Source organism: Pongo pygmaeus, chromosome 18, assembly GCF_028885625.2.
Source record: "Pongo pygmaeus isolate AG05252 chromosome 18, NHGRI_mPonPyg2-v2.0_pri, whole genome shotgun sequence".
Classification (NCBI taxonomy): domain Eukaryota; kingdom Metazoa; phylum Chordata; class Mammalia; order Primates; family Hominidae; genus Pongo; species Pongo pygmaeus.
Window position 1 is genome coordinate 16322048 of NC_072391.2, and position 27180 is coordinate 16349227.

General features: G+C 47.1%; 1 protein-coding gene across 8 annotated transcripts in view; it reads right to left on the reverse strand.

The window, feature by feature from the left end:
* Positions 1-27180, reverse strand: part of SNX29 (sorting nexin 29) — a 584951-nt gene that overhangs the window by 104119 nt on the left and 453652 nt on the right. Inside the window, exon 19 of one of the 8 annotated variants that reach the window (XM_063654330.1) lies at positions 18100-19822. The exons of the other annotated variants lie outside the window; for them this stretch is intronic. Within the exon in view, the coding sequence (XP_063510400.1) occupies positions 19775-19822 (48 nt within the window). The 3' untranslated portion in view covers positions 18100-19774. Of the gene's footprint in view, positions 1-18099; positions 19823-27180 lie in introns of those variants that run through there. 8 annotated transcript variants of the gene reach the window in all.

Here is a 27180-nt window from a genome sequence, read left to right on the forward strand (position 1 = left end):
AGGGAATGAAATGATTTGTGTTTTGGTTCAAGGCCTGTGTTAATGTATCCTAACAAAACTTTCCTTTTAATGAAATGGCTTCATGTGTTATTAACTATAAGGGTCCTCACTGCTAGAACAAAATGCCTCAATTACTGTATGGCCGTGCCAATAGACGGATATTATTGCAGCCAAATGCCAAGAATAAGATGAATAACTTGGCCCAAGAAAAACGACTTTTCAGTTCACTGGGTTATATAAATGAGGCAGCCTAGCACAAGAGGAAATGCATTATTTACTAGGAATTGCCAGCACCATTCCACAGACCTTTGAAAGAAGGATGTAGCATAAAGGTCTGGATGTGGCAGAGACCCAGCCAGTCTCTGCTTTACCTGGAACCACGGTACCGTAACTGCAGCTGAGCTGAAGAGCAGCCTCTGTGTCTCGGAGAGAACTGAAGTGCACACATTATGTTCACTCCATTTCAGCCCACGCTCTACTGTCTCTGGACATTTGACTCAATGCTTCTGAAAGTGGCATGGCCAGAAGTGCCCAAAGACCAGCCTTCCCACCCCCGACACTGCCTGTGCTGTTGTATTAGTTTTTAGACATGATGAGAACTGGATGCTAGGTTGAGGGTGTGTACTCCTCCTTCAAGACCCTCCTCAATTTTCCCAACCCCCACTGTCCCCCAGGCAGAACTGCGTATTCCCTCCTCAGTCACCACCAGGTGGCCTGTTGTATACCAAGCTCCGGGCTGGGCGCTGCGGCTATCATGGAGAACAAAACCAGGCAGGATCCCCGCCTCCCAGGGCTCAGTCCTCAAGGACCTCAGCCGACCTGATGCCAATAATCACCCATAGAAACATAGGCTTTCAAAGGGAGATGAGGGCTGCAGGAGGGGGCCTGGTTCTGCCAGTGGCACCACACCTGGGAGTGGGGTTGGATTAGCTGAGCTTTGATGTTTGATCTGGAACCAAAATATTGAGTTGGAGGTTGGGTGTGGTGGCTCACACCTGTAATCCCAGCACCTGTAATCCCAGGCTGAGGCGGGCAGATCTCTTGAGGTCAGGAGTTCGAGACCAGCCTGGGCAACATGGTGAAACCCCGTCTCTACTAATAATACAAAAATTAGAGGGGCGTGGTGGCGGGTGCCTATAATCCCAGGTACTCGGGAGGCTGAGACATGAGAATCGCCTGAAACTGGGAGGCGGAGGTTACAGTGAGCTGAGATCACACCACTGCACTCCAGCCTGGGTGAAAGAGTAAAACTCCACCTAAAAAAAAAAAAAAAAAAAAGGAGTCAGAGTAGACAGTCCTGGAAGGAGAGCAGCTGTAGGGCAGAGGGAACATGTGTCAGGGGCTCATGTAACAGTGGACAAGTGAAAGGAGGCTGGGGCAGCTGGGGCAGGGAGGACGAGGGATCCAAGAGGATGCTGGAGGTGACCAGGGCCCAGTCCGGGATGTTAGAGGATGATGAAGTGGGTGGAGCCACAGAGCCGGAGCTGTGGCTGTTCCCTCCGCCTGGAGTGCCCTGTCCCCGGACAGCCTCGATGCCTATCCCCTCACTCCGTAAGGCTTCTGGCTCAACTGTCACTGCTAACCCCAGCACGGACCACCATCTGGCATGCTAGGTAGACCTGTTTGTTCTCTTTCTCCTTCAACCAAAGGAACAGCTCCATGAGGACATGGATGTGGTCAATTTTATCCATAGGAAGTACAAAAGAAACACTCAGTATATATTCCCAGGACTAAATTTTTAAGGACAGAATGAATGAATGAATGAATGAACGAACGAACGAACAGGTCAGAGTGGATGCAGGCAGTGTATTTGCCTGTCCATGAGAGCACTGCCAGGGAGTGTCTTACTGACAGGTCCTGCCCCTCTCAATCCCACAAAAGCAGGAAGTCACCCCTGTGTCTGTGCATGCGCCTGATGGATACATGTCAAATACAATAATCGGGGGCTGCTCAGAGCATGGGACTGTCATCTACAGCTCTTATGGATTTGGAAGAGGAAAAGGAGAGCATGGATCTTCGCCCTAGTGAGCGATAGCCATTTATACACAAATGGGTTTTCTTTCACTCACTTTTAGATTACTGGAGAGAGAACACAGATGTATGTCTCTAAGAGAAAGGGAAATATTTTTAGCACTACTGGCCATGGATCATGGTTGGCCCATTCACTTTTACTTGCCATAAGCCCTGATGGAGAAGAATTTGCCACTCTCCCTTACTGAGTCTGAGCCACTGGTCTAGCACAGAGCTAGTCAGAAGTGAAACAAGGACTGAAGCCCAGGTCTGCCCGACTTCATGGCCCACATCTTCGCATCACTGGCCACTGCCTTTTCCTTCACACCTAGGAAAGCCAGGGGAAAAGGTGGACACTCTTGTTCCCCTAACTCACTGAATTTCTGGTCCAGGTGCCCACCCTTTGGCTCTAAAACAAAGTCTATGAGTAGATATGCCATGGACTGGACCACTTCCACCAAAGGAAGATGCGAACGGCCTCTGTTAGAGGACCCATGGAACAGTCTCCACTTTATGTCACCCTGCTACATTAATGGACTTTCCAATCCCCTCGGAACCCACTGAGGACCCAAGAGCCCAGGCAGCCAACTGCTATGGCCTCTTTTAGTCCCAACTGCTGCCAACACCAGCCCCTGCCAGAAAACTAAGGAGACAACTTAAGCATGAAACTATCCACGCTTTGGTTCATGGCTGTTGGGCTGGGGCTCCAGGCAGATCACGGAGAGGCAGGAAGCTGGCCTTTTCAAGGGAGTGATGGACACAAGCAAGGCATGAAGTCCCCACTCAAAGACGCTCTGAAGACAGGCCACGACTCTGGAATGGGGGTGCCACATCTGAAGGCAGGTTCATCTAGTAGTAGCCACTAAAAGTTGTCCCCCCTGCTGTATCTCTCTCCCATTATCACTATGCTGCTGTATATACAGTTTTATTAAAAGTTCTAGCCTGATGTTATTATAAATGGGACTTTTCTAAATTTGTGTTTTCAGATGGTTCACTGTTAGTGTACACAAACACACCAGATTCTGTATGTTGACTTTGTATCTGACAACTTTACTGAATTTACTTATTAGTTGTGGCAGTTGTGGGATTTTTTGTTTTGTTTTGTTTTGGTGGCATCTTTAAGGTTTTCTATATGACGTGATATCATCTGCAAATAGAGGTAATTTAACTTCTGCTTTTCCAATTTGGATGGCTTTTCTTTTTCTTGTCTAATTGCTCTGAATGGGACTTCCAGTACTATATTGAACAGAAGCGGCAGGAGTAGACATCGTTGTCTTGTTCTTCATCCTAGAGCAAATGCTTTCAGCTTTTCACTGTTGAGTATGATGTTAGCTGTAGGCTTGTCACATACAGTTTTCTTATGCTGAGGTACATCCTATGCCTCACTCGTTGGGGGATTATCATGAAAGGATGCTGAATTTTGTCAAATAAAATACTTAGGAATAAACTTGACTAAGCAACTGAAATATCTATATGCTTAAAAGTATCAGACATTGATGAAATAAACTGAAAAAAAAAACACACAAATAAATGGAAAGATATCCCAAGTTTATGGACTAGAAGAAATAATACTGTTAAAATGTCCATACTACATGATGTAATCTCTATCAAAATTCCAATGACATTTCACATAAATAGAAAAACAACCTTAAAACTCATATGGAAACACAAAAGACCTTGAATAGCCAAAGCAATACTGAGAAAGAACAAAGCTGGAGGTATCACAGTCCCTGATTTCAAACTATACCACAAAACGACAGTAATCGTTTGGTGCTGTCATTAAAAGCAGACACACAGACCATGAGAACAGAACAAAGCCCAGAAATAAATCCACACATATATGGTCAACTAATCTGTGACACAGCCACCAAGAAAACACAACAGGTAAAAGACTGTCTCTTCAATAAATGGTGCTGGGCAAACTGAATATCTAACTTCAAAATAATGAAATTAGACCCTTGTCTTACACCATATAAAAAATTATCATGAAATAGATTAAAGACTTAACTGTCAGATCTGTAAAACTCCTAGAAGAAAACATAGGGAATGAGCTTGTAAACACTGGTCTTGGCAGTAATTTTTTTGAATATGTTACCAAAGCACAGGCAATATAAGCAAAAACAAAATAAGTTGGACTACATCAAACTAAAGAGCTTCTGTGCAGCAAAGGAAACAACAAAATGAAAAGAACCTACAAAGTAGAAGATATTTGCAATCCCCATATCTGATAAGGGGTTAATATCCAAAATATACACAGAAATCCCAAATAATCTGATTTTAAAATGGGCAAAGGACGTAAATAGACATTTTTAAGTGTAAGGTGGATATGTTAATCTGATTGTGGCAGTCATTACACGATGTATATGTACATGAAATCATCATGTTGTATGCCTTGAATATATACAATTTTTATTTGTCAACATTTAAAAATTTAAAAACAGTTTTTAATAATAGAGGTTGATATGGTTTGGCTCTGTATCCCCACCCAAATCTCATCTTGAATTGTAGCTCCCATAATTCCCACGTGTTGTAGGAGGGGCCCAGTGGGAGATAATTGAATCAGGGGGGCAGGTCTTTCCCATGCTGTTCTCTTGTTAGTGAATAAGTCTCACGAGATCTGATGTCTTTATAAGGCAGAGTTTCTCTGCACAAGCTTTCTTTGCCTGCCACCATCCATGTAAGATGTGACTTGCTCCTCCTTGCTTTCCACCATGATTGTGAGGCCTCTTTAGCCACTCCTTAGCCAGGTGGAACTGTGAGTCCAATTAAAGCTCTTTCTTTTGTAAACCGCCCAGTCTCGGGTATGTCTTTATCAGCAGCATGAAAACTGACTAATACAGAGGTGATAGGCAATGAAAAACTTCTAGCCTCGCCTCAGTTGTGTTGTGTGGATATAAGGCACAGGCCCAGCTGTCACATCTGAGTTTGAGTACCAACGCAGAGAAAGTGCCTCCGCCTCCACCCCAAGTCAGAGCGACAACGACCGCTGGCGGGCAGCAGTGCCCAGGAGCCTGGCGTCCTAACAAGGGGCGTCTTCAGCATGGGCAGCAGCAGCAGCAGCAGGGGCCACAGAGAAAATCACAAGGGGCGAGTCCCTGAGTCCACGTGAGGTGGCTCCTGGGAAACTCAGAAATAGCTGGAGCCACTGCTATGGGAGCTAATTTCCGGCAATCAAGCTGCTGGGGGCTCCAGCGATCATAGCAGGGGGATGTAAAAGGAACTATGACTTCATCCTGCAGTCACATGTTGCAGTCTGGATATTTGAGTCATGCACATGATCCCCCCTTAGCCATGTGCATTGCTAAACTGGCTGCTCCGTTTGCGGTGCTGATATTCTGCACAGAGTTTTCTATTTCCCTGGGAAGGTAGAGCAGGCTTCTGCTTCTCTCTTCATAGATATAAATACCTGCCAAGTCTTCCTGGGATGGGGGAGGCAGTGAGGAACAGAAGCTGGACCCTTGTTTATTCTGAAATCATGGAATTAAGACACTGCTTATGATATATTGATAAGTATGACTCCAGTCACGTGTGTGTATGTGTATAATTAAATCCCCAGAAATAAGACTGGGATACAAATTAAAACATTAACAGTGGCTGCTATTTCTGAATGGTGATAGATTTTTATTTTGTTTATCTTCTTTCAAGATTTCCAAATTTCTTTCTTCTACTGAACAGACTTTGGTAACAGAAAAATTAAATGGTATTTTTCAGGTTAAGTGGGACTTCTGGTTGGCACTGTGAAGACAACACACTTCCAACCCTCCCTCTTCTCCCCAGATGCAATCGGATGAAGGCTAAACTGTAGACATACTTGAAAAGGCACATCATATCCCAAAATGAAAGGCACATCTCTATCCTTCAGGAAAAAAGAGGCAATGTCTAAGAGTGAATGGGGGAAAGTGAAGCTGACCATGGAAGCAGGGTCCAGCCCAGGCTGCAGGGCCAGGACTGAGAGCTCGCTGGGGACTAGACCTACGGCAAGAGATCGAGCCCAGCACCCGGAGCAAAGCCACAGTTGAGGCCCAGAGTGTTCAGGGTGTTTGAGATATTGATCTCCACACTGGTCTGAATATTTTCTCATATATAAGAGAGAGAGTGTGTGTGTGTGTGTGTGTGTGTGTGTGTGTGTGTATATATATATATATATATATATATATGTTTTTTTTTTTTTTTTTTGAGACAGAGTCTCACTCTGTCACCCAGGCTGGAGTGCAGTGGCGCAATCTCAGCTCACTGCAACCTCTGCCTCCCGGGTTCAAGTGATTCTCCTGCCTCAGCCTCCAGAGTAGCTGGGATTACAGGTACCTGCCACCATGCCCGGCTAATTTTGTATTTTTAGTAGACACAGGGTTTCACCATGTTAGCCAGGCTGGTCTTGAACTTCTGACCTCAAGTGATCCGCTTGCCTCAGCCTCCCAAAGTGCTGGGATTACAGGTGTAAGCCATGGCACCTGGCCAGCCTGAATATTTTCTATCATAAAAAATTTAAAGGAAAACTCCTCTCGGAAGACGCGATGCTTCAAATTGTTTTCCAACCCCAAGCAGAATTGCTGTGATGGATGGGAGGTTACTTTTCACCCTGCAGCCTCAGCACCAGAGCCTTTGAAAAAGCTTCTGATAGAGGAGACGAGTTTTAAGAACAGAATAAGTTTCCATTTGTCTTGGAGAGAAGGAGAGAAGGAGTGAAGGGCTGCGGTGAGAACTTGCTCTGACTGCAAAATTCCATGTGGGCAGGAGGCCAAACGTCCTCTACCCCTCATCACAGTAATAGAAGCAGCAAAACCACCTCTGCAAATTCCTTCCAAGTCAGCCCAGCTGCACATTCACAGGTATCCAATCTCTTTAAGTTCACCCAATGTTTATTGAGCACCTACTAGGCACCAGACTTGTGGTGGCTCCAAGGAGAGATACTAAGCCGAGCCAATATTTTGAAACAGTGATTATGGACACAATAAGACTAAGGCTGCCTGGGATAGAATCTTGATTTCATATTCTCATTAGTTGTATGACCTTAAGTAATTTGCTAAACCTCTCCACACATGCTTCAATTTCTTAATGTAAAATGTGGGCAATTATCGCATCTAACTTCTAGGACTGTGTTTGAAAATCAACTACTTTGCTTAACATTTAAATATTTAACAAAAGTCGGCTATTATTAGCAAAAGCAATGTGCCTGTTCTAAAGAAGTTCACACATTTGGCTGGGTACGGTGGCTCACGTCTGTAATCCCAGCACTTTGGAAGGCTGAGGTCAGGCATTCGAGACCAGCCTGGCCAACATGGCGAAATTCTCTCTACTAAAAGTACAAAAATTAGCCGGACATGGTGGCATGAGCCCTGAGTAGTCCCAGCTACTCAGGAGGTTGAGGCTGGATAATTGCTTGAACCCGGGAGGCGGAGGTTGCATTGAGCTGAGATGGCACCACTGCACTCCAGGCACTCCAGCCTAGGCAACAGAGCTAGACTCTGTCTCAAAAAAAAAAAGAGTTCACACATTTGTGAGGCAGCCAACTAGCCAAAAAGTTATAGTCCAGTGGAATAAGTGTTATGGCAGAGGAACGCACAGGAGGCCAGAAGATAAGGAGAGGCGACATGGAATGCAGTTTCCTGGAGGAGGTGATGGCTAAGCAAAGCCTTGAAGGATGAAGACGAGCTGGCCAGGCGGAGAGGAGGTAACAAGAGGTAAGACCAAGCTAAAAATATACAAGGAGTTTTCTACTTTGGTTACACTAAGACCTTTCCAAATAAAATGTTCTTGACAATAGGAAATCAGTGAGAATATAATGGACTTAAAAATAATCTTGGCATTTGAAAAAGCAATACACTCAAATCTGAAAATACTAAAGAAATCACTACGCCCAGCAGACAGTTTTAGGGTTTCCCCCTCTGAAGGAGTTTCAGCCGCACTAGGCCTGTTCGGCTGTGTCTGGCTGCGAGCTGTGGTTGGGTGATGAAGTCTCACTCGGCAAAACAGCTCTTGTGTGAAGGAATGGGCTGGGGAGGTCGTGATTCAGCTAGGACGGTCACTAGCATGTCACCTCCTGCTGTGATCCTGAATGGCCCTCTCCCTCCTGCCAAGCTAATTACACTTTACAGAATCAGGAGCTTCTCTGGCTGCATGCAAGCTGAGCCATGCTTCATCTCGCCATGCTTCCGTTCGGCATGTTTCCAACCACACCGGGAGCAAGGCACTTCTCTTCTGGAGAGGAACTCTGTGAGCTAGGCCGACAGTGTCGCTGGTCCTCCCATCTTCTTAGTCACAAACTCTTTGATTACCAGGAAGAAAAGCCAGTTCACTATGGCTTTGGGGAAATGGGGTATTACTGGATGGGTACAAGGGTATCTCAAAAAAACCAAGAGCCGGAAAGACTGCTAGGCCTCCTGAGGGGCAGGACCAGTGACCAGAAAGCCACCCAAGTCCAAGGTTAGCTGCGAGGCCACGCTGCTCTGCTCCTCTGCACACCCAAGGGATCCTGCTTCCTCCCTGCAAGTTTGCTTTCTCCACCTCCCGAGCTCAGGGTCTAGACACGACACTCCCTCCACCCAGCCCCACGTGCATGTAGACTGACCCAGGCTCTGAGGGATAATCCCGCATGGTCCAGGAGGAAGCCTCCGTGTGAACAGTGGTCGTCTTTCTCTGCCTGCCATCCACTTCCTCTTCTTCAGTTCTCCTCTAGGGACCCACTCTCTACCCAGCCTGTCTCTGGGCTCCCTGTGGGTCCCACTCCAGCTCTGATCCTAGAGCAGGCATGAGATCAAGGCTGGGAAAATCAAAGTCCCGCATGCACCATCATGAGGGTGTTCCACCCCATCCAGGCCGATCAGGAGCCTGTATGACAGGGAGAGAGCTGAGGGGTTTCATAGCTGCATTTCTTGGCCTGTGAGGATCTAAGCTCAGAGCTGCTGGTGAGCCCCACAAGAGTGGAACCTACTAGAGAACACACTACAGAGAGGCAGAACCTAAGGGGGAAAAAGGGGGTAGGAGGATAGGGGAGGAGGGGAAGTGGAGAGGGGGAGGAGGAGGGAGTGAAATGGGAAGAGGAGGGGGGAGTGAAATGGGAGGAGGAGGGGGGAGTGAAATGGTGGGAGGAGGGGGGAGCGGACCAGGGAGGAGGAGGTGGAGGGAGGAGGAGGTGGGGGGAGGAGGAGTTGGGCGAAGAAGACAGCAGGAGGGGGTGGAGGAGGAGGAAGGGAGGAAGGGAGAAAGGGAGGAGGAAGGAGAATAGCTAAGACCCTGGATCAAGCTACAACAGAATGTTTTACTTATATAAGGCAAAAAATTGTTTTGTTTTAGCCAGTTCAAGGTAAGATTTTGCCACTTGTAATGAAAAGATCTGAGACCAACAGGGAATCTGATTGGGCCAGTATCTGGGTAGTTTTCTCCTGCGTGAGTGCTCACTCTGGGCCAATGAGCTGTGGCCAGAGCCTGCCTCTGCGCATGTGTGCAGCGTGTGCAGGAAGAGAAGGGGAGTGGATTGTGACACACTCCAAAGGATACCTCCTCCTTGGTGCCCACAGCATTGCCCTTTCTGGGTTTCACTGGCCTTCTAACTCATCTACACAATTCAAAGCTCCTTCCTGTATCCTTCCCCGTGACTGGGAATTGTTGGCTGGGACAACTTTGCAGCCAACACCAAGAGTACAAATACTTCCTTTCTCCTTCTAGAAACAGGACCAGTGATAATTGTCTAACAACAAAAAGTACATAATAAATACAAAACCCTCAAATGAGTACTGATCTTTAATCAGAGAGCTGCAACTTCCCAGGCAGCCACAGAAGCGAGACCACTCAGTGTCTGGGTAGGGCTCGCGTTTGATGCTTCTTCCTCCTCTGCAACCAGGCAAGGTTTCCGTCTGGTTTCTCCAGAAGACTTCTGCCGCCCTGTCCCAGTATTATGGAGACCTGTCCCCCGCCGAAATGCATTTAAGAGGTTTTAAATAATGCCAAGCAGATGGTGGTCAGCTCGGGACAGATATGCTACAAAATGCCAACTAAGGTCCCTCTGGGCTCACAGATGGAACGTGGCTGCCACTTCCCAATGGGCCTGAGGTTTCTCCACGTGCAGTGCAGAGCCCAAGGTGAAGCTGTTAAGGCTCTCCATCCATCTACAGATGCACAGTATTTTTTGCACAGCTGCAAGACTGTGCTTATGGTCTTTAATCTTCCTCTTTGAAAAGCATCCAATTTAGGAATTTTTGCAGTAATCATTCCAGAGTAATGAAAAACAAACAGAACAATAGAACATTTCAGATGTGATAGGCGCACTCTCTGCACCTCTCTCTAATGTATGTTTAAAGAGACGTATTAGTCATCACGAGGAACCCTCTTTTGTCTCCCCAAGCAATCAAATTGTGCCCGTATGCAGACCACAAACATCGTAATACAGTTAATTTACCCAATGTACTCATTTCTCTCTCACAACAATGCCCGTAAGATAGCATTCAATTTTCTTTTAAAATTTCCTCACATAAAAGGTGGGGCTGGGATGAACATTTTTCCATCTTGCAGGCTTGCAAAGCACCACGGTAGAGGCTAATGTGTGCCATTTTGCCTGGTCCAAGTCTTTTTATGGTGGGTAAATGAGGTGTGAACAGGGCCTTGCCCAAAGACCCAGAGTGAGTGGTGGAGACGTGATTTGAACCTTTGTCTTTTCTAGCACCTAATCTATGTTCTTCCTCCAGACCACCCTGTCCTTAAGCAGTAGAGAAAGAGCTCAGGATCTAGACAAGGCATTGAGGTATCGTGCGGGCCATTCTTGAGACCTGCCATATCTCTGCAAAACACAGGCAGATGCCTCCCAATCACTAAGAGTGGGGAGGCCCCACTCCAGAGAATAGAAATTAAAGTGCAGGCTGTGGGAACTGCTGCCTTGATTAACCCCCGACTCCACCACCTGCCAGCTGGATGACCCCGGCCAACCTACCTTACCTTTCTGAGCCTCAGTTTTAGCATCTATAGATCGGAGATACTATAAGCACCCACCTAAGAGGGTTGTGACGTAACGCATGCATAAAGCATGACTGGTGTCTATTGTACTGTTATTAGCAATTCTGGAGAGGGGTTGAACTCTCCTTAAATGCTACATGAACACACAATGTGACTTGACCTGCCCTGAATGTATTGCTACTTAGTAAGGAGAAGGAAAGGGAAAAGGGGTCTGGTCTGATATCACAGCTTACTGCCCACTGAAAGAGGGTGGCATTATGGCAAAGGAGGCCTCGAGTGTCACAATCAACTCTGTCAATGCAATTCAAACACTGCTTTGGTCCTTAGATGCACAGTGTTCTCTCTAGAGGCCATCGGCAGACAAGATGCTAATGCCCCGGGCCTTCTGGGAGTTCAGAGGTGCTCCTGAGCAGCTCCCATCAACCTAGGTACGTCTCCGTGAAGGCCAGCAGCTCAGAACCTTTCCACCTTTGGAAAAGCTCACAATCCCGATGCATCCTCTCCCTGAAAGGAGGCAATTTCACACATCCCCCCAGGCACACATGCACATACTCCACCAGATATACATACACATGCTTCCGGGTGCACACACTATCAAGTATTCACACACGTATCCCTTCAGGCACACATGCACACACCCCATCAGATGCTCATCCATACACACACTACCAGGTGCACACACTACCAAGTACTCACTGCCCCACCAGGTATACATCACTTTCACCAGATGCACATACACACACAAACACACACGTGCACACAGGCCACCCAGTATACACCCTTACCCTGCCCCAAAACTATCCTCTACTATCATTCTCTCTCTGCTTCTTCACAGCGTTTGGCATAATGAGCAATTATCATGCCTAGTTTTTTCCAGTATCGTGCTATATTTACTGATGCCATAGGTTGACACTGTCTGTTTACAAGATGAATCATTTGAAACGGCAGGCAATCGCAGCTGCTGACCTCAATCTATGCTACATATCAAGCCTTGATTTATTGATGGCTCGCTGTCCTCTCTCCACTAGAACGTAAGCTCTGCACATTTTAAAATTGTCTTCTTTTAATTGACAAATACTAATTATACATATTCTTGGGAGTACATGACCACAGTCTTATTCACTATGCCCTAGTACCCAGACCAGTGCCTGGAAATAATGGATATTCAATACTATGAATGAATGAACGAACAAATGAACAGATGAATAAATGAACATCACCCGAACATTTACTTGCAATTGTACCTTTACAAGTCTCCATCTTTACTATGCGATGAATTCCTTGAGGGCAAGAACCAAGATGGAAACCCCTAGGAGCCCTCAGTTCCTGGAGATGCCCAATGGGTGCTAGATGGGTGGGTAGGTAGATGGATGGATAAACAGAAGGAAGAGAAGGAAACAAGAAGGCAGACAGGAAAGAAGGAAGGAGGGAGGGCTTACCCTCTGTACCAGGCCACCTACATCTCATCTATCCTTGCTGATAAGCATCTGGCAGTGAGCAAAGGATGGATGCTTTTGACAGCAAGACCAAGGTCTGCATATGCAAATCTCTGTGTGTGACACTGTGACACCTCCTCCAGTCTTCTGCACAAATAAAGACTTTGCAAAGCCTACTGGATGAAGTTACCGACACTCATAGCAGCGAAAACTGGGAAGTCAGAAAAGTCTCACCTAAGACAGAGGAAGAAACAGGTAGGTCCCGGGATCCACAACTCAGGGAGGGAAGAGACAAGGAACACTGGCTAATGTGGGGAGAAAGAGGACTTCCTTCGCCAGGGCTCTGGGAGCCAGAGTGGCAGCAGGTGGCCACCGCCACCTAGAGGTCAGTTACAGCCATGGCGGGTGCTGGCCAAGCCGGTATGCAGGGCTTGCCTGGTGTGTGGCTGACCAGGAATGCTGGAAGTTCTCAAAAAAAAAAAAAAAAGAGTCCTTGATGGGGTAGACCCAGCGTCTGGAAGTCCCAGCCAAGAGGGCCACGAGGTGTGGGGGCTTTAGAAACCCCAGGCATAGACCAAGCTCTGACTTGACACCCAAATCAGACTCGGTGGGGTTCTGCCAAGGAGAAGGGCGTCTTGGAGCTGGCTGATAGACTCAGGTCTTCTAGAAGGAGGAGGAAACCCTTGTCAAGAGGAACAAAATCAGCTATCTTGCCTCCTACTGCTTTTCCACACCACAGCCAGAGCACTGGCTCCCAAGTGTAAATTAAAGTCCTCCAACGGGCCAGGCGTGATGGCTCATGCCTGTAATCTCAGCACTTTGGGAGGCCGAGGCGGGTGGATCACTTGAGGTCAGGAGTTTGAGACCACTTTGGCCAAAATGGTGAAACCCCATCTCTACTAAAAACACAAAATAATTAGCCAGGCATGGTGGTGCATGCCTATAGTCCCAGTTACTCGGGAGGCTGAGGCAGAAGTGCCTGAACCTGGGAGGCAGAGGTTGCAGTGAGCCGAGATTGCGCCACTGCACTCCAGCCTGGGTGACAGGGTGAGATTCCATCTCAAAAAATAAAAATAAAAAATAAAAATAAGTAAACAAATAAATTCATTCCTCCAATGATGCACCACTGCACTCAAGCTCAAGTCTAAATTCCCGGACGTAGCTTGCAGGGCCCTGCCTGATCTGTTCTTGCTCACCTCTCTCTTCGCGTTATTTTCTATGTTTGCTCTTAAACTGAGCAACAAGCCACATTCCCCAGCAGCACCTGTGGCCCATGAAACTCATAACTAGCTGTTGACTACGTGAGCTGAACACCAAAGTCCCTAAACGCCATGTGCTATGTCACCTCTAGAGTTCTGGGCAGCAGCTCTCTCAGCCTCTATTCAAAGAGCTCTTTGCATCAGGTAGGAATCGCATTTGGCTCCAAAATAGCAGGGGTCTAATCACTTGGGGCTTCTTTTCTGATGGACAAGCAGTCTGCAGGGAGGCAGTCCAGGATTGGGATGGCCGCCCTCCTTAAGTCATCAGGAACTGAGGCCATCCATCTTTCTGCTCTGCTATCTTAGCTGCAGAGTTGCCATCCCCCAGGTTACCACGTGGCCCAAGGCGGCTGCTGGAGTTCCAGCTATCATATCTCAATTTTAGGCAACAGGAAGCAGAAAGGCAAGGCATGTACCACCCAGATGAGGTATAAGCAGCCTTTCTGGGAAGCCACAACCAATACATCTACCTATATCTTACTGGCCAGATCTTAGTTACATGGCCATATGTAGCTGCAAGGGAAGCTGAGAAATTTACTATTTTCTATGTGGGCATAATGCCCAGGGCTCTGTTACTAAGAGATAAGAAAAAAAAAATAAAAAACCCATGGCTATTTTCAGCAAGCAACTAGCAGTGTCTGCCACACTCCTATACATCCAATTACCACATCTTGATGGAAGGCCAGGGGACAAAAAAATTCCAAAGATACCTTCCCTGCAATCTAAATGCCTACAGTCTTATTGAGGACTCAAACAAATATAGCTGAAAAGATAAATGACAATATCAAGCAGAATTAAATGAACCACAAGTCCCACTGCAGTCTTTGAAGGGTAAGTTTTATGCAAAAAGCAAGACAAGGAACAATTACTGAGGGCCAGCGAGGTGGCTCATGCCTGTAATCCCAGCAATTTGGGAGGCTGAGGCACAAGGACTGCTTGAGACCAGGAGTTCAAGACCAGCCTGGGCAACACAGTAAGACCCCATTTCTAAAAAAAAAAATTACTGAGCCCTTACTCCAGCTGGACTCTATGCCAGCCACTTTCTTTGTTTTTACTTCTCTTAGTTTTCACAACAACCCTGCAAAGTAGGCATTAGCATCTGCATTTTGTGTAAGAGGAAATAAATTGGGGTTATATGATGTGCCCAGGGTCACACAGCCAGTAAGGATTTCCAGCAAGGATGGCAAACCTGCCAAGTCTAGAGCTACCTGCCTACTCTAATGTACAGTGGTGGTTGCCTGGGGAAGATGGTGGTCATGTGGGGGATGATTCTGAGAATGCATCTGAGTTCAATGAGAAAGTCTGTGATTGATTACCCATGTCTGCCATGGACGGGCAAATGGGGCCAGGTGGCATGAGAGCCATATATGTAACATTCCTGTTTCAGAGGCTTACAGCAGTTGGTTTGTCTGTGGAAATGCCACATTGGCACTCTGCTGTCTACGCCTGGGAGAATGAAGGGTGGGAGGGGAGGCACATGCTGCCATCAAGTGAGACAGCCCCAGGTCTTACTGCTGGGGATCCTTTTTGCATCTAGAGCCCCGTGCCTTGAGAAAGTGGGTGCTTAGCAACTAGCCAAGATGAAGTCCACCTCCAAGCTCTAAATTATTCCTCTTACTAACAAACAGCCTCAGAAATAACAAAAGAATTGACAGCTGCAGTCAGAACAAGGAGCAATTTTATTTTAAAACCCAACTTGAAAAGGATAGACCTGTGATCTCATGTCGGAGCAGAGGTGACAGTTCCTGTCCCACAGCACCATGCCTGCCAACACCTTCACCACCCGGCTCCTCTCCTCACACCCACAGGCCCATGTGACCTCACACTTGGAGGGGTCTGGCAGTCACAGATGCAAGCCACCTCTTCCCCACACCAGTCCCCAGAGCTGGTGACCCTCCCTCACATCCAGTGAAGGAGGAGAGAAAATGATTGGGGCAACTTCCAGACTCAGCTCAGATGCCCTCCCCATCCACAAAGCCATCCCTCACCCCCTCACCCCGTCCTGCCTCCAGGCTGTATGAGGCAACTCTCCTCTGAGCTCCTCTGGTCTCTAAGGAGCCGTGTACTCAGCGGTGGGCATCTGCCTCTGATCTCTGACTTTCTGCATTTAGTACAGTCCCTGGCACAGAGCACCTACCATTTGACAGCTACCCGCTATTGAGAACACAGTCAGCTCCAGATACCCCACTGTTTTCTCTACTTGAGGTTTTCTCAGTCACAACACTACTGATGTTTGGGGCTCGATAAGTCTTTGTTGTATGGGAGCTGTCCTGTGCACTGTGAGACATTCCACTGCATCCCTGGCCTCCACCCATGAGATGCCAGTAGCACTCACCCCAGTTGTCACAATCAAAAATGCTTTCAGGCATTGCCAAATGTCCCCGTAGGGACAAAACAAAACCACCCCTGGCTGAGAATCACTGAGGGGCATTATCTCAGAGTTGCCCAGGGCCACTCAGCTAGAACTTGCACTGAGCTCCCTACAGCTGTTCTATCTCATTTAAGCCTCGTGATAATCCCTCAGGGTGGGTCAAGCACCCTATCCCACAGATGACAGGTCTGAGCTTCGGTGAGGCTCAGTAACTGTACAAAGCTAAACAGCTGGGCATGGGCCCTTTCTAGAGCTGAATCCAGAAGAACCATATGGCTCAAGCTGCTTGTCCAGGCCAAAGACATCACTCCCTTATTTTAAGAAAGAGAGAATTGGAGGTATCCGGTAAGGCCAGTTTGGTTGGAAACCATCTGTTTGTTTATTTATTTTTGAGATGAAGTCTCGCTCTGTCACCCAGGCTAGAATGCAGTGGCGCGATCTGGGCTCACCGCAACCTCTGCCTTCCAGGTTCAAGCGATTCTGCTGCCTCAGCCTCCCAAGTAGCTGGGACTACAGGTGTGCGTCACCATGCCTGGCTAATTTTTGTATTTTTAGTAGAGATGGGGGTTTCACCCCATTAGCCAGGATGGTCTCGATCTCCTGACCTCATGATCCACCCACCTCAGCCTCCCAAAGTGCTGGGATTACAGGCGTGAGCCACTGCACACGGCCCCATCCGTTTCTTGAATGCAACCAGTGCATGGCAGCCTTTCCTATTTCTGTTAATGCTAAAAGGCTGCCGCATGGAATCTCTTTTGTTGGTAAATAGAACAGAGCAGGTCACAGGTCATCCCGCACACTGGGCAGCCACCGGATCATTAAATGGTCGGGGACAAGAGGAGGCTCCTACTCGGCAATCAGCCTCTAATACTCCCAGCTCCATGGATTCCTTTCTCTCCCCTACCAAGAATACTGCCATCCAAGGAGATGAAATGTAAACTTGGTGGAGCTGGTGGGGAAGAAGCTAATTTTCTATTACAGAACATCTCCACTTCGCACAGAGCCCTGAAATTGTGTTTATGAACCTAATGCATACTTTAGAGGAATGTGGTTGGCAGTAATGAGCACATAACTCTCAGGAGTTTGGAGGCCACCGAGTAGCAGATTGTTGAATCAATAAAAATAGCAGTAAGTACCTCTGCAGCTCTTCTGTTCAAGGACAAAAGTGGCTACTTTGGGGGCAGTAGACGTACTTTCTCCCTTGCTTGTAGAAGGTGCATATTCTGTGCAGAGCCATGGTCAGAAGCCCTGTTATTCCCTAGTACTGGGTCCCTGACTCAACTGCTTGGCGGAGCTCATCTCGGTTTGCTTACTGGACAAGCAGGGGCATGGTGTATCAAGTCCAGGCACTTCTACCTCCTCATGTGTTCTGGGTTTACTCCACTCCTGCCCTTGGTCCTTCATCAGCTGTACTTGCCAGGACCTCCAAATGGTCCCTGGTCGACCCTAGGTTCCCCAGTGCCACCACAATGAATGGCCTAAAGCTCCAATCACACCATGTCACTCCTCCACTTGAATTCTCTGGGTCAATGCCCAAGCTCTTCAGGAAGCAGACATAGCCCACCTGACTAGCTCATGCTTTGGGCCACCTGGTTCATACTGCATCCTCTTTGGTAACCATGGCCTGACCACTCTCTGGGAAGCCTCCGTCTTCCCTTCTCTCATACAATGTGTGCTGGACAGAGCCTATGACTCAGGCCTCAGCCAATCAGAGCACCTCATTCCCTTGGCCACAGCAAGTGGTTCAGGAATGGGCACATCATCACCTATGATTGGGTGCAGCTTTTCCAATTAATGGGCTAGAGAGCTGTACCCTTTTCTCACTGACTTGAAGTCAAGTTGATCCCATTTGGAGCTACCACAGTTGACTCCTACCCATGAGAAGAAAGGCTGTCTGAGAATGTGCCCAAACAAAAGCTAGAACAGCCCCACCACTCAGAGAGCCCTCTCTTCCCTGCACCCTGCCCCTCTCAACACACAACCGAGTGTCTCCATATATCATAGGAATTCTATTAGTCTGTTCTCACTGCTAATAAGGACATACTGAGACTGAGTAATCTATAAAGAAAAACAGGTTTAATGGACTGACAGTTCTACATGGCTGGGGAGGCCTCAGAATCATGGGCAAAGACAAAGGAAGAGCAAAGCCACCTCTTACATGGTGGCAGGCAAGAGAAAATGAAAATCGAGCAAAAGGGGTTCTCCCTTATAAAACCATCAGACCTCCTGAGAATTACTCACTACCATAACAACAGTATGGGGGAAACCACCCCCCACGATTCAATTATCTCCCACCAGGTCCCTCCCACAACACATGGGAATTACGGAAGCTACAACTCAAGATGAGATTTGGGTGGGGACACAGCCAAATCATATCAGAAGTCATGTAAAAACATTGTCAAATGTACAGCTGTTGTCTGCCCCTGTCACCACCATCTGGACCAAAGACAGGGATTTCAGCAACGGGATTTAGGGAAGTTCACTGGAGTTGCAGGGAAGAGAAGGGATAGTGGTCAGCAGGAAACCCACAGGCTTTGAAGTGACACAGGCCTGGATGCAACCTGCGTAACCTCAGACAAATAGCTTCTGAAGTGATTGTGACTTCTGAATGCAGAAAACAGAGCAGGGAAATGCAGAGCTGGAGCGGGAGAGGTGCTGCATTCGAGCCCCTGATCAACCCGTGCCTGCAGCCAGGTTACCCCAAGACTACTGACTTACAGAGAGCAACAAATTCTCTTTTTGTGTAAGCAAGTTTGGTTGGGGTTTTCAGTCACTTTTGAGTTAAGATGCCAAATACAAACATCATTACCTGCTTTGCACTGCATAATCCACCTAAACCAGCTCACTCCAAGCTCACACATATGCCATGATCCCTGTCCTTGCCATGCCTATTCTCAAGCCTGTTCCCTCTGCTTTTCCCCAATGTGCCTTCTTTGCCTGGCTAAGTTCTACTCATCCTGGAGCGCTTGCCTCCAGCATCTTCACCCTGCAACATCCTTCTCTGGTCTCTTCTCCTTTGCTCAATTATACCCAACTTCTGTGTTCCTCCAATGCCCTACACCAAGGTCTATCACTGTCCCTCCTCCTGGTCCCCTGCTGCTGTGCCTGCCTTCCCTATCCACCTCAACCAGACTAAGCACCACCTGAGGGTAAGGAGCTATGCCTCATCTCTCTATTCCCAGTTTTGGGCACCATATCCAGCAGAAATTAGGCTGCGTAGTCCATGTATGTTGAAACTACACTGAGTCTTGTTCCTCATTGCAAACCTCCCCTGCAGCGAGCAACTCTTGCCCTAGCTTGGAGAGATAATCACTGGGAGTCAACCTGGTACCTATGGGTAGAGCCTAGTGAATGCAAAAACCAAAGCAAACCACTACCGTCTAAAAGGCAAAGAAAGATGCTTAGTTAGAAGAAAATGGGTAGAGCTGAATGCAAGGAGGTTTGATGCACCTAATCAGGACAGCTTGTAGTCTTGGAGAAAGACTCACAGACATGACTATGAGCCAGATACTTCAGGGAAAGTCTCAGTTGTGTCTCTGAGCACTGGGCAGCCATTCCCATAATTAGCAGGGTGGAGTGGACTGATGTCTGAATGAATGAGATAAGGGCTTGCGATAAAGTCGGGCTTTTCCAGCCAACAATGAGGGCAAGAGGATTTTCTGGGGAAAAAAAAGTCATCTGCTCTTCTCTCATCAACTTCTCAGAACCTTTAGTATGTTACCAGATGTTGGGCTGTACATAAGCAGGAGGTGTCACCATGAAAAATAACTGCAGTCAACCAGGATCACTGACTTGGTGGCCTAAAAAAAAAAAAAGACTTCCCAATTGCCTTGAACAATTTAATAATCTGCACTTTATGAAAAAGACGTTCACCAGCAATTGAAGACACGGCAATATATCACAGGAATCATGTAAAAACACTGTCCAATACCCAGCTGGTGTCTGTCACTGTCACCACCATCCTTGACCAAAGACAGGGATCTGAGGAATAAGATTCAGGGAAGTTCACCGGAGTTGCAAGGAGGACAGGGAAAGGTGGTCAGCTGGAAACCCACAGGCTTTGAAGTGAGACAGACCTGGATGCAAGTTTTGGTTTTGTCACTTACAAGCTATGTGTCCTTGGTCACCTTGCTTAACCCCTCTCAACTTCAATGCTCATCCATAAATGGGGGGATAATAACGTCATTCTTGCTGTTGTGCTGGCGGGGCCACTGTGAGACACAGGCCTCATACAACCACAATCAGCACAATCCCGGGAACGCCACCATCGTCATCATTCCCAAGCTGCAATCCTAGGCCTTCCCGGAGCTACATGTGAATGATCTCAGCTACCATCAGCTGATTTGGGGGAGGTTTTTAGCCCATTGGATAAAAGCCCTTCCCTAGTGTCTTCCTGACAACCGTGCCAGCAATGGAGACACTCAGATGTGTGTTGAGAGGCGCAGGGTACAGGGAAAAGAGGGCTCTCTGAGTGGTGGGGCTGTTCCCGCTTTTGTGGGACACATGAAGCACTCTCGCCAAGTGACAAACACAATCTCAGGAGAGAGCTTTGAAAAATAACGTATGAGCTGGCAATCTTATCTGTTAACCTGCATCTCAATTCCAGCCAGGGAATTTTCAAAAGGCATCCAATTAGTCCCCTCAGCCAACTGGTTTCCACCATTCGGGTCTCACAGCAAGGGAATATTGATTTTGCTGTAAGCCCTAGGAGAGCAGGCTGCTGGTTTACACCGTCTTCTTCCTATTTATGAAGTCTCGGCTCTGTCCGGGTGGTTTCTCTGGACTTTTGTTACTACAGATTAAAAATGAGGTTTAGAAGGGTGAAAATTGATCGAGAAAGTACTGATTGAGAGTCTTTGAGGGTAACCAGGATTAGGCTGGACACCAGGAAAGTTTTTAGTTTTGATTTTTAGAATTCCGCTAACAACAAAAATCTACCACATATACTTCTGTCCATCTGCAGAAAAAGGCAAGGGAGAAAGGTGCCCAAAGTCCATGCTAAGCGGATGGGACTTCTTCAATTACCTGGATGCTTTAAGAATCAAAGTTTGTATTTAAGAAATGGTGCTGGTCTGTAGCATTTATTTTACTTTTTTTTTTTTTTTTTGAGACAGAGTCTCCCTCTGTCACCAGGCTGGAGTGCAGCGGCACCATCTCGGCTCACTGCAATCTCCACCTCCCAACTTCAAGTGATTCTGCTGCCTCAGCCTCCCAAGAAGCTGGGACTACAGATGCGTGCCACCACACCCTGCTAATCTTTTTATATTATAGTAGAGACGGGGTTTCACCATGTTGGTCAGGCTGGTCTTGAACCCCTGACCTCAAATGATCCGCCCACCTCAGCCTCCCAAAGTTCTGGGATTACAGGTGTGAGTCACCACACCCGGCTCCTATATACTTCAATCCTGCCCTTAGAAAATAAAGAACATAAGGCAGCTCATTGGGATCCAGTTAATAAAACAGGTTAATAACGGCCATTTCATATTGAGAGCTTAGTACATACTGGAGCCAATTCTAAGTGTTTCCTATAGGTTCACTCATTTAATCCTCATCCATGTTAAGTGCTGAGTATACCTAACAAGTCACAGAGGAAAGTCAACAGGAGCTCCACCATCATGAAACTTTGCAAGGAATCCCCTCCACAGGGCCAACTCTTTCCAACGAAAACATCGATACTAGCTCCTAGTGTGAACAATGTTCTTGATAAGCTCCTCTGAACTCCTCTCTATTCACTGAGCACACAGTGAGTCCCTCTTGGAGTGCTAGATCAACCCTGAATTACCGATTCAATCAGAGGCATTTACTACATTAAATATCCCACCAGATGATAAAGAACAATTAATGACTGTACTGAGCTTTTAAGATTCTAGGCAGAGACTCTGAAAGGAGTTTCCTTGTCTCAAAAACAAATGGGGCCAGGCGCGGTGGCTCACCCCTGTAATCCCAGCACTTTGGGAGGCCAAGGCGGGTGGATCACTTGAGGTCAGGAGTTCGAGACCAGCCTGGCCAACATGGTAAAACCCCGTCTCTACTAAAAATACAAAAATTAGCCAGGTGTGGTAGTGGGCCCCTGTAATCCCAGCTACTTGGGAGGCCGAGGAAAGAAAATTGAACCTGGGAGGCAGAGGTTGCAGTGAGCCGAGATTGCACCGCTGCACTCCAGGCTGGACAACATAGCAAGGCCCTGTCTCAAAAAAAAAAAAAAAAATAGAATGAGAAGCTACTGTTTCAACTGCACGTCCAGGAGCTGCATGGGAGCAGGTGTGCAGCAGGAAAGCGTGGACTCAGGAGCTCCACCTCCTGGGTTTGAATGCATTCCCTTCTCACACACATTTACCAGCTGAGTGTCCTTGGGCAAGTGGTTTAGCCTCTCCGGCATTCGATTTCCTCATCTGTAGAATGGGGGCAGCAGCAGGAGTTTCTTCCTAGGGCTGTCCCGAGGCTTGAATTGGTTAATATCTGTAAAGCACTCAATCCAGGGCCTGGCATACAGTAGGCGCCATGCTGAGTGTCAGCCATTTTTACTGGTGACACCTACTTGTGAGGTTGGAGAGGAAGCTGATGGGCTGCAGAAAGAGAAGTTCTGAACCCACTGTACACTGAGGCTATTTTTTTGTAGGTGAAAAAGCTTAGCTTAGGTGGACCTGGGAAGAACTCCATCTTGATTTACTATTTCATGTTTATTTCATTCTTTCATTCATTCAGCCAGCCAGTCAGCCATCACTTCATAGGTATTGAGCACCTACTATGTGCCTGTGTTGTGAGCAAGGTGGGCACCTAGGATGAGAGAGCCCTACCCTCGGGGAGCCCCAGCCTCCTGGGGAGACGCACAGAGGAGAGTTGCTCAGTGCACAGCATGAACAGTGTAGAATGGAGGACGGCTCAGCATACAGGAGCCCTGAAGGGGGGGCATCTCGATAAGGGCTCAGCAAATGTCTTCTGCAGCCAGCCAGATGATAAATGTTTTAGGCTTTGTGGATAATACAGGCTCTGTCCTAAAGACTCACCTGTGTCTTTGTTATATAAAAGCAGCCACAGACATTAAATAAAAGGACATGGCTGCATTCCAGTAAAATTTTATTTAAAAAAAAAAAAACACTGTCAGCTGGGTGCAGTGGCTCACTCCTATAATCCCAGCACTTTGAGAGGCCGAGGTGGGTAGATCACTTCAGGTCAGGAGTTCGAGACCAGCCTGGCCAACATGGTGAAACCCCATCTCTACTAAAAATACCAAAATTAGCCAGGCATGGTGGCAGATATCTATAGTCCAGCTACTTGGGAGGCTGAGGCAGGAGAACCCCTTGAACTCGGGAGGCAGGGGTTGCAGCGAGCTGAGGTCGTCATGCCACTGCACTCCAGCCTGGATGACAGAGTGAGACTCCGTCTCAAAAAAAAAAAAACAAAAAACAAAAAACTGTCAAGGGGACAATGTGGCCCACAAGCCATAGTTTGCTGACCCCTGATCTAGAGGAAGGGGTTCTGGAGATGTGATGAATATGACCTATAAGTGGGGTGGGGCCTACAAGGAAGAGACAGAGGGAAGGGCCTGCAGCCTGGGAAGTGAGGCTTGGAGGCCATGGAGAAAAACGCTCTCCCTCATTCAAAAGGTCCAGGAAAATGACTCAGGTACCTGTGCCAGAAACAGGCCACAAATGCTTAATCTGGTATGGAACAAGAATTCCCCCAGACCCCCCCGATCCAGCTCAGGCAAATAAGAAAAGTCAACGCCTACTATGTACCAGGATCTGGGGCCAGTACTTTAGTATCTGTGTTTATTCCTATGCTGCAGATGAGGCTGCAGGCTCAGGGAACCACCACGGGCTGGAAGCAGCCACCTGCATCTCCTGCAGCATCCAGTGCAATAAGGGATGCAGTGGGAACAAACAGCAGCACAGCAGCATATAGCTTTGACTAAGTGCTTACTACATGCTAGGTGCTATACTGAGTACTTATTACGTGCTAGGTGCTATACTGAGTGCTTACTACGTGCTAGGTGCTATACTGAGTGCTTACTACATGCTAGGTGCTATATTAAGTGCTTATTACGTGCTAGGTGCTATACTGAGTGCTTACTACATGCTAGGTGCTATGCAAGTTTCGAACGCTCACATTCCCTAGTGAAGAAGGTACTTACTCATCCCATACCCTTTTTCCAAGTGAAGAAACTGAGGCTCAGGCAGACTAACTTACTAGACCAAAGTCACACATGACAGCATCTGGCAGAGTTTGGACTGGCTTTAAAATTTGTGCTTGACCGGGTGCGGTGGCTCACGCCTGCAATTCCAGCACTTTGGGAGGCCGAGGCAGGTAGATTATCTGCGGTCAGGAGTTTGAGACCAGCCTGGCCAACATAGTGAAAACCTGTCTCTACTAAAAACACAAAAATTAGCCAGTCATGGTGGTCCATGTCTGTAGTCCCAGCTAATTGGGAGGCTGAGGCAGGAGAATCACTTGAAGGGGAGGCAGAGATTATAGTGAGCCAAGATAGCACCACTGCACTCCAGCCTGGACGACAGAGCAAGATCTCATCTCAAAAAAAAGCCATGCTCTTCCTAGAAAGATTTAGAGCTGATGTTTTGGGATACAGTGAGGATTGTGTGTTTTTCCAGAAGAAAAGGTAAAACATGTGGCTGGCATCCATTGTAGTTTGATTTATCAGAGTATTTGCAGGAAGACTCTCTCTGCTGCCTTGACCAGGGGTTGGTAGACTAGTCAGGTAGGAACAGCATGGGCCCCTCTAGTAGCACACAGGTGACCCTGCTCTGATGTCTCAGTGCAGCAATGCCACGTCCCCAGCAGGATCTACTGAGTAGCTTCCATAGGGAGGAGCATGACAGAGAAAGCCCACGCAGGCCCTAGGCCCGGCAGGATTTAGGCAGATGCTCCATCTTCCTCTGACACACTGTTCCCTCCAGACGCACTCCTCTCAAACCAGGCTGGCCACCTGGCCTGCTGGCTGTTTTCATATGGCCCACAGACTAAGAATGGTTTTCACATTTTTAAATAGTTGGAAAAAAATCAAAAGAAAAGTAGTATTCTTTAGCATGGGCAAAGTATATGAAATTCAAAGCTCAGTGTCAAACAAGAAAAAAAAGTTTTTTTTTTTTTAACACAGCCAGGTATGGTGGCTGACACCTAAAATCCCAGCACTTGTGAGGCCGAGATGGGAGGATGGCTTGAGCCCAGGAGTTGGAGACCAGCCTGGGCAACATAGTGAGACCTTGTCTCTGCAAATAATAAAGAAAAAATTAGCCAGGTGTGGTGGCGAGTGCCTGCAGTCCCAGCTACTCGAGAGGCTGAGGCAGGAGGATCACTTGAGTCCAGGTGGTAGCAGCTACAGTGAGCCATGATTGTGCCACTGCACTCCAGCCCGGGTCTGGATGACAGCCTGAGACCCTATCTCAAAAAAAAAAAAAAAAACAGTCACATCCATTCATTACATATAGCCTATGGCTGCTTTGGATCTGTAAGAACAGAGTTGCATCTGAGATGGAAACTGCATAGCCTAGAAAGACATAAAATATTTACTATCTGGCCCTTTACAACAGACACTTGTAATCCCCTGCCCTAAAGATTGCACAAAAGATAAAAGGAGAGAAGGGAAGAAGAGAGAAAAGAAGAAATAGGGTTAGGAGAGTGGAGAGACACTTCCTGATTGCAAGACGTCCTAATAAGCCAGAGTAATCAAGACTGTGTGATACTGTCAGAAGGACAGGCATAGAGATGCAAGGGACAGAGTCAAGAGTCCAGAAACAAACCCATTCATCTATGGTCAACTTGTTTTTGACAAGTGTCAAGATCATTCAGTGAGGAAAGAACAGTTTTTTTTAACAAACTGTGCTGGGAAAACTGGGTATCCACAATAAAATGAAGCTGGATCCTTACCTCATACCATATATAAAAATTAAGTCAAGGCCAGGCGTGGTGGCTCACACCTGTAATCCCAGCACTTTGGGAGGCTGAGGCGGGCAGATCACCTGAGGTCAGGAGTTCAAGACCAGCCTGGCAAACAAGGTGAAGCCCCATCTCTACAAAAATTAGCCAGGCATAATGGCAGGTGCCTTTAATTCCAGCTACTTGGGAGGCTGAGACAGGAGAATAGCTTGAATCCAGGAGGCAGAGGTTGCAGGGATCTGAGATCGCGCCACTGCATGCCAGCCTGGGTGACAGAGTGAGACTCCATCTCAAAAAAAAGTCTAAATGGATCAAATAACTAAATGTAAGAGCTGAAACTATAAAACTCTCAGAAGAAAACACAGGGCTAAATCTGTGTGTCCTCAAGTAGGCAAAGGATTCTTAGACATGATACCAAAAGCACAAGCAACAAAAGAAAAAACAGATAAATTGGACTTTATTGACATTAAAAACTTTTGTGCTTCAAACGACACTATCAAAATGGAAGGACAACCACAAAATAGGAGAAGAGAACGGAAAACAAACGTTCACACAGAGACTAGTATAGGAATGTTCATAGCCACATAATTAGTTAACAGCCAAAAATGGGGAACAACCCAAATGGCCATCAGTAGATGAATGGATAAGAAAAATGTGGTCTACCCAAACAATGAAATATTATTCAGCCATTAAAAGGAATGAAGTAGGCCAGGCGCGGTGGTTCACACGTGTAATCTCAGCACGTTGGGAGGCCAAGGCAGGCAGATCACAAGGTCAGGCGATTGGGACCATCCTGACTAACGCGGTAAAACCCCGTCTCTACTAAAAATACAAAAAAAATTAGCCGGGCACGGTGGCAGGCGCCTGTAGTCCCAGCTACTCGGGAGGCTGAGGCAGGAGAATGGTGGGAACCCGGGAGGCGGAGCTTGCAGTGAGCCGAGATAGCGCCACTGCACTGTAGCCTGGGCGAAAAGAGTGAGACTCCGTCTCAAAAAAAAAAAAAAAAAAAAAAAAAAAAGGAATGAAGTAGTGATACATGCTACAACACAGATGAATGAAACTTGAGGATATTACACTAAGTGAAAGAAGCCAAGCATAGAAGGCCACATGTTGTATGATTTCTACGATTCTAAGTCACAAAAGGCAGATCTAGAGAAAAATCTGCAGAGAAAAATATAAATCATTCTATTATAAAGATGCATGTTTAGCACATATTCACTGCAGTACTATTCACAATAGCAAAGACATGGAATCCACCCCAATG